Source organism: Perissodus microlepis, chromosome 7 (assembly GCF_051167445.1).
Source record: "Perissodus microlepis isolate ML-2025 ecotype Zambia chromosome 7, ASM5116744v1, whole genome shotgun sequence".
Taxonomy (NCBI): Eukaryota; Metazoa; Chordata; class Actinopteri; order Cichliformes; family Cichlidae; genus Perissodus; species Perissodus microlepis.
The window spans coordinates 23,829,051-23,839,519 of record NC_140467.1 but is presented as its reverse complement, the minus strand read 5'-3'; the positions used below and the strand labels follow the sequence as shown (position 1 = coordinate 23,839,519).

The 10,469-nt window shown below is 39.8% G+C and overlaps 1 protein-coding gene across 1 annotated transcript; it reads right to left on the bottom strand.

Annotated features, from left to right (window-relative positions):
- Positions 1–6,701: 6,701 nt before the first annotated feature.
- On the bottom strand, positions 6,702–10,461 carry LOC146383112 (cytosolic 5'-nucleotidase 1B). The gene is made up of 6 exons (XM_084934281.1): positions 10,244–10,461; positions 9,089–9,205; positions 8,024–8,159; positions 7,813–7,935; positions 7,326–7,456; positions 6,702–7,235 (listed from the first exon to the last, which is right to left on the bottom strand). Exons 1-6 carry the CDS (start codon positions 10,277–10,279, stop codon positions 6,996–6,998), a joined length of 783 nt encoding a protein of 260 aa, XP_084790407.1. The 5' UTR covers positions 10,280–10,461; the 3' UTR covers positions 6,702–6,995.
- Positions 10,462–10,469: the final 8 nt, after the last annotated feature.

Below are 10,469 nucleotides of genomic sequence, written 5' to 3'. Positions count from 1 at the left end.
TACACATAAAAGACATCTCAGCAAAGAACCAATTTTAAATTGTACGTTTAGACACTTTGTTGTTGGTAGCCTGTCACAAAAACACATTTTTTCCCCATTTCTTTAGCTGAATCTGTCAAAACCAGTGGACTTGGATAGACTTAAATGCAGGATTCTGAGATTAAAGTTCACAGGTTTACAATAAATGAATCCAAGGAATCAAGGCTGAAGGCTTTCATGCAGTGAGGACCAAACCCAGGCAATCGGGCAGATTCACATTTTCACTCTCTCAAACAATCTCTCCAACTTTCTCACCAGAGTTTCTGCACAGAAGAGAGATGCGTAAGTACAAAAGACAAAGAGCAAACAGAAGAGGTAAAATGCAGTGCATTCGGAGGCAGACTTTCACTAACGGATCAGTTCAACAATCAGGCAGCAGATGACAAGCGATATGAATAAGAGCAATCATTACTTCCAGATGCACGGAAACAGAGGATGGAAGCCCAGTAACAGACTCTGGCCCTGAAACACAAGATTAGGATTATGGCACAGACACATACACAGCCACACAAAGTTGTGCCCAGTGACGTGGCTGGGGAGTGTATGCATCACTGACTGATGCTCACATTAAATATGAATTTCAGGTTTCAAATAATGAAGTCGGAGTTAATCCTTGGGGGTGTGATGTCAGTAAAAATAGATATTCTTAATATAGTGATCTTAGGCACAAAGGTCTGGCTAAGAATAAAGACACCCACCTGCTGTTTCAAATTTTCTTATTGACAGGGACTGGCAATCCAAAATGCTGACTCAAAGGAAGGCTGATCTTAATGGGCGATGACCTAAAACACTTTGTTTTGTTTTCCTCTCGAAAAGTCCCTTTGGCTGCCTCGCTGTGTCGGGTGGGTTGCCCAATGCTGGGATGTCTGGTTTGCACCTTGTTGGCGCGTGGCTGCCCGCTTGCCCGCCCGCTTGCCCATTGGGTAGGGTGGGGTGTCCAGGTGAGGGAGCAACTGTCCCTGGGTTTTAACAGCACCTTAGTTTTCATACAGTAATACTCATCCTGTACACTTTGTACAGTCACACTCCACAATGCATTAAGATCATAATTCTGATTGCAAAAGCTGCCAGAAACCCCAAAACAGTGGAAACTGGGAATTGCCTCTGGTGCCTAACTAAAACCTTTTTGAGGACAGAGTTCTTTAAAGGAACCTCCTCACTTATTGGTAGGTAACACTCAGTACAGGCCAGTGGACCAACCCAGGTGACCCTTTATATTCACTCAAGGGACTTTAAAACTTCAAGAGTTGCTGTAAGGCATTCAAGGATAAGGAGAACCATATTATATGAGGCAGAACATCCAGGACTTCTGGGACCTGCTCGAGAACCAATGATGTCTTCTCATGGCCCTAAGGTCTGTAGAGTAGAAAACTTGAATATACTCAAGTGTAAGGAAGAATTAAAAATTGTCACAAAATGTATCCAGCTCTCCTTGTTTTTGTCTTTTAAATAGAATATCAAGACTTTGGTTTGATGAGTGTTCATTAGATGGAAAGCTCTACTAAGAACATAAAACCAGGTTCCTGAACATTCAGCGTTTGTTGTTGTTGTTGTTTAATTAAAGATGTGTTTGTGTTCAGGAGGTGGAGATGATGAAATCAGTGCTCATCAGAAGCCGTCCTCAGAATAATGAAGACAAAATGTTTTCTGTTCTCATCCAGGAAAGTACGAAGCAGCTTTATTTCTTTGAATATGTTTTAATATGCAGCACAGATGATCAGTCCAGCCACCATTTGTTTTTCGTCCTCTGATCACTTAAGGCAATCACATGAGGCCGTGGAACTCATTATTACTGAGTCTCATTGGGACCACCTAATTATTTATTCAGCTAGTCTTACTCGGGTCCCTTTTCCAGAGACCTGAGAAAATCAAACATTCATAATCAAGCAAGCACACGCCCAGTACACACACAAATGAACAAAGGTCAGATAAAAAATAACACAACATAAAACCACCAGTCTTTTGAGTAAAACTGCACTTAGCTTTCTTTATCCCTCTGTGAATCCCAGCATTATCACAGTGGAGAGGTTCCTGCATTCCAGGAGCTATGTTGTCCAGGGCAATTTGCCCCTGGTAGGCCCTAGCCAGGATAATGGACCAGTGAGTGGCTGTGGCTCAGGAGCGGGGCACCTACTAATCGGAAGGTTGGTGGTTCGATCCCTGTCTGCTCAAGTCTATGTGCCACATATCCTTGGGCAAGATACCAACCACCAATGCATCCACTGAATGTGTATGTGTGTGATAGAAAGCACTTGCGTGCAAATTGTGTAAAATGCTTCAAGTGCTCAGTTAGAGTAGAAAAGCGCTATATAAGAATCAATCGCTGTGAAGGAAAACCTGAAGGACTCGGATAAAATAGGAACAGGAACTACAAAGAGACACAAGGACAGATGCATGTAAACGATGAATAAAAATAAATGGAACTACAGGTTAATCTGCTTCCACACATTTGTCATCAATAGCTACCAAGTCTTCCTCTGTGGGTGAAAAACAGTTTATTAAAGCCAGATCTGCTATAAACTTCTGCTTAATGTTGTCTCTTCTTATCTTACTCTACAGTGCTCACTTCAATCATCGTGGGGCAGACCACAAAGAAAACTCATCTGTGAAGCTACACAGCAGTGTCTTTAATTATTAATCTTTTCTTTTAATCATTGCCAGAAAACCTGAGCATGCTCACAGGTCTGTATGCAGATGTGTGGCTGGTAAGGCTGAGACCACCAGGACTCCCTCTGCTTCCTGTTACAACAAGCAGAAATGGAGTAAGACAATGCAACTTTCAAACCACATGTAAAATCATACAAAATACCAGAAAAAAAAAAATTCTAGGTGACACGCCAAAAATATATTTGGGCTATTTTAGAAGAAAATCATCTAATTCTTACAATTATATTCAAAATTTGTGAGTGATTTTTCCCTAATCAGCATTTATAATAGACAAAAAAAGCCTTATTGTTACATGTAATTGGTAAAAACTGAATGACATTTTTCACTTTCCAGACAAGCAACAGAGGTCACATGACCAGGAAAATGAATTGTACATAAAAGATGGGTGACGTGTCCAAATCTGAAAAGGAAGCCAACATGGAAGTTCAATAAACTGCATTCTCTCTAATGGCCATCAGAGGGGAAATCTGCTGGTTCAAAAACACATCTGCTTTTATTGAAGCACACTGAAACACTTATCACTTCATTTGTGACCTCAGTAAACACTTTCCTGGTGCGTAAATGGTCTAAATTACTGGTTTTAATTCTCAATCGATACATTCAGTAAATGTGCTTTCTCAGTCGGATCCATCTCTTAATTGACTAGTGTTCAATTGTACTTAAAGACACTTTAGGGAGTCAGCTGTTTAATATGTCTTGCCTTAACCCTATTCGTTCATCTAAACTAGCATCATAATTATTATTACCAGCTTGCCTTACCAATCGCTGATCAGCTCCATTCACTTATTTACATATGTTGTGTTCAAATACTAAGTCTAAAAAAAGAGCAAAAATCAAAATTAGGAGCTTCAAAACCAGTAAAAGAGGAAATCACTAAGCACCTTACTTTTATCACTTGTTCCATGACCATCATGGAAAAGGGCACATATGAGCACAGATGGAGATTGATACGAATCTTAAGAATTTAAGGTTTCCAATTCCATGATCAGGATAAGTTATCGATTCTCATTTGGGTTCTCATTGGCTCCGCTTTGAGAGTCAGACTGCAGCAACGCCCAGTGACCAGGACTACACCAAGGAGAAAGTCAGCTAATAGCAGGCTCATAATAAGTCTGCTTGACCACACACTGAAATTACACTTTTATTTTGGTATAGAGACATTCAAAAAAGATATAGTGCTATTAAGTTTTCAAGAACTTTTTTTTTGTTTGTTTGTTGTAAATAAGCTGATTCCTCAATTCAAAGACCACCTTCCTGGTGCTTCCCTGAATGTGGGTCTCATGTCAGTTTCTTTCCCTGCAATCAGCCTCAACATCAGCTCTTCTTAATCTGTCTGCTGCCACCTGTTGATCAAAATTAAACATTACAGGTTCCTCTTCTTTCAGCTTCTCCCTTTGGGGCAGGGGTGGGCAACTCCAGGCCACGAGGGCCGGTGTCCAGCAGGTCATAGACCAACACACCTGAATCAAATGAAGTGCCACCAGGCCTCTGGAGAACTTCAAGACATGTTGAGGAGGTAATTTAGCCATTTAAATCAGCTGTGTTGACTCAAGGACACATCTAAAGCCAGCAGGACACTGGCCCTCGAGGCCTGGAGTTGGACACGCCTGCTTTAGGGGTTGCAAAGGTGGAACCATCTCACCCTATCCCTAGCATTCTCTTCTGTCACACAACCCTCTGTCTTCCTGCATTTCAGTCATGACTCTCCTACACCTTGTTTCCTCCTGTCTGGCAGTTCCGTGTTCAAAATCTTTTGTCCAATTAAACCTTATAACAACTAACTTTATCTCTAAACCTGAGCTTTCATTTCTAATCTCGTCCATCCTGGTTACATCTAATCAAAATCTTCATTTCTTCAGCTCAGCGTTCTTTTTGTCTGTGCCAGTCTCCAACCCATATATTATAACAGGTCTCATTAACAGCTTGTAAATCTTCTCTTTCAGTCTTGCTGCTATCCTTCTCTCATAAATCAGCTCTGACAGTCGGACAGAAAATGTTCTTGTGTTGCTTTGAGTGGTAATTTCAGACATTTAAACTCATTGACCTTCACTTTAACAGCTTCACTGTTACACCTGTCTTCCTCTCATTCACACACACATGCATTCTGTCTTGCTTCTACTGACTTTCGTTCTTCTTCTCTCCAGGCTCACTTCCACCTGCTCCCTACTCCGAGTACAGATCACAATGCCATCTGCAAACATCATACTCCATGGAGACTCCTGTCTGACCTCATCTGTCGGCCTGTCCATCACCATCCACCTTAATCAGAATAACCTGCTGCACTCCAGCTTGATCTCTCTGCCTAGCCAATAGGTACAAGCCCTTTGGTCCTTCCTTAGTCTTCAGACTCACTATAAGCCAGTGGCGTGTGGCGACTTTTACAGAAAGCCACATACACATACACACAAAGACATCTTCCTCCACTATTTAGCAATTGTATTATAGCATCAACTTTATTGCATAAAACAATTATTTTAATTGTTTTATGCAATAAACAATTAAAATAATAATAATAATTCAGTTGTCTTCAGGATCTTGTTCAATTTTTAGGATTTTTAGAAACATTACTGGTGGAAGTGATGATTTATTAGTAGCTAAGAAAAGCTGGATAACATTATCTGAGCTTTATTTAACATGACTTCCTGTATTGAGTTGACAGGTTGAAGAATAATCCACTTTGCTTAAGTTGTATTTTCCAGTTAAAGTCCAACTTTAATTATTTTAATTGTATGAATATACTTATTAGTGTTGACTAATACTTTCAAGGGTGTGACAAATAACAACCTTTACAACAGACTCTGTTTTTACAGTTTTGAGGTTCTAAAAAAATATTTGTAGAAAGTCAAATTGTTATATTACATTTCAGCAGCAATAAGACATCGATAAAATGCCTACAACACAGCACACATTAGGTCTGTGTCTATTGCAGAGATTTTTACATGTTAAGAATTTGACTCACTGGCCACTTTATTAGATACATGTGTTCAACTAATGAACCCAAATATCCAATCAATGAATTACACGGCAGTTACTCAGTGCAAACCAGATGACCTGCTTAAGTTCAAGCATCAGGATGAAGAAGAAAGAGGATTTAAGGCACTTTTTTGACATTTAATGGTTTTTGTTGCCAGACAGCTGAGCATTTCAGAAACTGCTGTTCTGCTGGGATTTTCCCCACAGTAGGGTTTATAGAGATGGGTCCAAAAAAGAGAAAATATAGTGTATTCATAGATGCAGAACACCTCTGAATACACATCACGTCAAACCTTGTAGGAGCTGAGAACCACACCATGTGCCTCTTCTGTCAGCTAAGAACAGGAAACTCACACAGGCTCACCAAAACTAGACACAAGAAGAGTAGAAAAAATTTGGTTGGTTTAATGAGCCTTGATTTCTGGATGGCAGGTCAGAATTTGGTGTAAACAACATGAAATCATGAAACCATCCTGCCTTGTGTTGGTGTGGTGTGGGAGATATTTTCTTCACATAATTTGGGCTCTTTAGTACCAACGAAGCATTGTTTAAATAACTACTTGAGTACTGTGTACCACACCATGATTCAAATCACTTTCCAAATGATTTCCACAAATATCAGAAGTCTAGTGGAACATCTGATGCTGATTTGAATTAGAAATATTTTCATAACATCAGAAAACATTAATTTTACTCTTTTATTTTGAAAAAAAAAAAAAAGAGCAAACAGAACAAACTAAAGTAATTTTTGTTGTCCCTGCATGAACACAAATAAGAGAAGTAGCATGCCCAGCATCCCAATCAGTCACAGAACAAAGAGCAGACCACCCTGCACCTTAGAAACACAACCCAAAAACAGTAACAATAATCAGGGACATGATGGATTCTGAAAACGCTATAACGGTATGACTTTCAGTGATGTCAAAAAAATTGGATAACAGACTTAAAGGTTCATTTTTTTCTTATTTCTTAGGTATGTCAAAGTGTTACTCTGGCAGCATAGTCATATATATATATATATATATATATATATATATATATATAAATAAAAGACCTGTAAGCCCTGAGTAACACCGTAAGTTATTCAGAGCTCTTTTAGCTCAGTTTAAACAAACTGTTTGCTACTTTTTCCCAGAACTATAAGACTTCTGGTGATAAGCAGGGCTTCACATTCTGGCTTTTTAAGGCTGAATGAGACTGACATGTTCAAGCTGCTAACTCTGAGATCAGTCTGAAAGCTTAGCAGCTTATTTCAAAACACAGTGAAGTTTGTTTTGTTTTTTCTGAAATCCCAAGTCATCATCAGTCTGGTCTTCTCAGTTACTGCTAAAACACTCGCTGAGCAGGAAGTGAGGTCGGAGGAGGCGCTTAATGGGACCACGTGGGACCCCAGCCAGGCAGTATGCTTCATCTGCATTCACACCGAGGGAGCGTAGCGTCCGCAGAGCATCCCCGCAGCTTTCCCTGCCTCCCCGCGATGTCACCAGGGCAATGCTGATGGGGCTGTCAAATGGACCAAACCTCCCCCGCATCTTGCCGATCTGAGCCGAGAAGCTCTGCAGGGCAAGAATATGAATTATCCTTTTAAAATCTCACCAAATACACAACAAAAGGTACAAGGGACGCATGGTTGCCACTGTTTGTACCTGAGCAGCTTGTTTGCTTGCCAGTGCTGGTCCAGCTTCCGACTGGACCACGGCGTCCCCGCAGAATAAAACTCTGAGCTGCTCTGTTGGACAGGAAGCTGTGTGCTCATCCAGCAGCACAGAGAGAACACCTGGACCAATCACAGCACACACATACTCTTTATCTACTGTCTGATAAATCAGAAAAACATGAGCTTGGAACAGAACAACGGTGTCCTAAAAACATAAAGTTGGCAAAATTGCAAGAAAAAGCTGAAGGTAAAGGCTGGAAAAATCTCAAGATGAAATTTAAATATTTCTTCATTGCTTCTGGCAGGCTGAATAGATATGCATAAAACAGTTCAAAGAGACTCAAATATTTACATGCATTACTGCATTTCTGGAAAGTTCCAAGTAGCACATTACTTGTGCAGCCTTGGAGCTTAAAGCACCGACTCCAAACCTATTTAGCTGAAAAGGGGTAAGTGAAAAAAAAAAAAGTACTGACCTTTCTGTGAACCCTGCAATGCCTCATTTCTGTTCGTTGTCAGAAAGAGGTGCACGTTATTGTTCAGCAGATTCTCCATAAAATCCTCCTCATTGGAAAAACAGAACCTGCTGACCTTGAGACCTGCAGGATAATGCCAAGAGAAAGTATGAGCAAAACTCCACTACAGATCAGACTGAGATCTCTCTCCTGAAGGTTGAAGTGCGTTTACCATGATGTCTGATGCTCTCCGTGATGCGGGAGCTCTGCTGCTGCTGCTGGCTCTCAGTGGTGATCAGAATGACATCAAACAAGAGCGACTCGGCAGGATTTTCCTTCAGCAGACGTTCATTCACTTTCTGTAGTGCCTGTAGCGCCAACATAAGCATAAACTGATCTGAGAGTCGACTTTAAAGTGCCACTTTATTCATATTCTATATAAATTACATATTTTAATACTTTTGAATGGTGAGTCTCAGCTCCAATCACGTGAATTTTTACTGAAGACAAAGTACATAAAAGTCCTCATAAGTAAAGTTGTGGTCGGAACTTTACATTCACTCATCACAGGCATGAATGCAATGGGAAATTAGGGGTTTAATGATTTCTTTGAAATGTTCTTTTGCCAGGGTGGAATGATTGCATGGCATGCATTTTCATCACTTAAAAATTAAAAACAAAAAAACAAACAAGAATTTGGTGCACAGGTTTGAATTTTGGGGGGATTTTCTGTAATCCACAAAGGATCAAAAGTATTATATAGTTTTCATGTGATAAGGCCAGTTTAAATAACTGTATGCATGTACAAATCACTTTTCTATGTCATCACTTTGCCGGGGTCTGTGCGAAGGCCCAAACTGTGACTCTTAGAATATAGAAAATTGGTTAGGATGTTTAGGAACAACCCACAAACCAATAAGGCTCAAGCCTGCCATGGACTGCATTATTGAAACACCACCATCACTGTCCACAGTAGAGTTTTATAACACCCTGGACTGAGAGGGTGCAGACAGTTTGGTTGGTTTCCTGGTTTAGACTCTACTCTACCAATGAACTCTACCAAGTCTGCTGAGAAAACTGGTTAAATATCTAGACAGAAAGCAGAAGCTTGTTGATACCAAAACTATCTGGTCGAGGTGCAACTAGCTGAGGGATATTTAACCAAATATTAGCTGCATGTATGTGTATAGCTGAACCTCTAAGTATACTTTTGCACCTATTCCTATAATAATTTATAATTCCTATAATAACTAATTAGAAAAAAAACATAAATGAATGTGGGTTGCTGGATTCCGACCTGCAGCAGAGGAAAAGCTATGCCCCCAACGTACAAGCCATCGGGGTCCTCAGCTCCTCCTGATTCAAACACTGCATGGGACGTCACTGCAACAACCACTGGGCAGTCAGCCTCTTTCTGCAGAGGAGAGACAGAATGTTTACCTTTATCTTTTTTAATTCACATTTAAATAACCTAGGGTGGCTTGTGTTTTTCACACTGGAAGTAAAACTCATGAATTATGAGGTAACGGATAGTGTAAATACCATGGAAACAAAAGTACCTCGAAACTGTTTCACTATATTGCTTTTCAACACTTTAATAAACATAGAACTGACAAAAAAGCAATATGAAGTTACCAGAAGACAGACACAAGAATGTGAGACAATATGATTATGACTTTTTCCATTAAAAATATATATATCAATATTTATATGCAGATAAATGTATGTAGGGAAGCACCATGCTAACGTTTCCTCACTGTCACTGCAGAATTAGTTTCTTTTTTCTTTTTGTTTTTATATGGTTATTAATTTGATCTGTGATTTAAGCCTTTATGACAAGAAGAAGAAATTTTGAACATTAAGTAAAATAAATAATAACAACAACAATAATGACAGAGTGCATATGTTCCATTTTTATAAGGTGGTCCGGCATTCGTTTATTCATTCACTCACAAATTACAAAAAATAAATAACAATGAAAAACATGACTTGAATCCCAAGTTTCAAATTCGATTTTAACGAAGTACATTTATGTGGTGCATTTATGTGTAACGTAAGGGTTCGTTATGTGGTTCTGAATCTCTCTGAACTATTAGAAACAGCAAGATGAAGGCGGACAACTTTCTTAGCAACACCTTTACTCTTCGCAATTTCACCAACACTTCCCGTGTACAGCCACTTCACCAGCCACTCAGAAGCCAGGAAATCCTAGAACACCTTTGTATATAAAATGACATATACATCTACCTCAACACTTTATTGCAAAGGTCAGAGATTGCACTAAAATACGTGTTCATTTGACCGGACTCTGGTGGAAAACACTTTTAGAAGAAACAGATATAATACAGTACAATGAGATATTTCTAGTGTTGCAGTTGGGTGGGAGGTGAATTTGTGGCATTACCTGTCTGGACATGCAAATGTTAAATATACTTCCTCGAGTGAGTCTTACCTCTTTCACGTCGGTCTTCTGGTCTGTGGAGACCATCTCGATTGTTTTGTGTTTTTTAACTTGAGTACCCCAACCTGCTCGCCGTCACTACAGCAAAAACTCAAATGAAAATAGTTTAAATTCCCCCAGAAACGAAGAACAGAGTTTTGGTTCCGCCTCGACGTAGGTTTAACGAGGACAGCGTGATGGCGTCACTTCCTTCTTAGGGTGCCGCTTGCTCACCCCG

Bases quoted from the DNA above. Each gene is read 5' to 3' on its own strand.
- LOC146383112 (XM_084934281.1), bottom strand. From the start codon at position 10,279: ATGGTCTCCACAGACCAGAAGACCGACGTGAAAGAG. The intron at 7,936-8,023 runs GTAAACGCACTT...ATTATCCTGCAG, and splicing joins GGAGAGCATCAGACATCATG to GTCTCAAGGTCAGCAGGTTC. The intron at 7,236-7,325 runs GTACAAACAGTG...CTTGCCCTGCAG, and splicing joins CAAGCAAACAAGCTGCTCAG to AGCTTCTCGGCTCAGATCGG.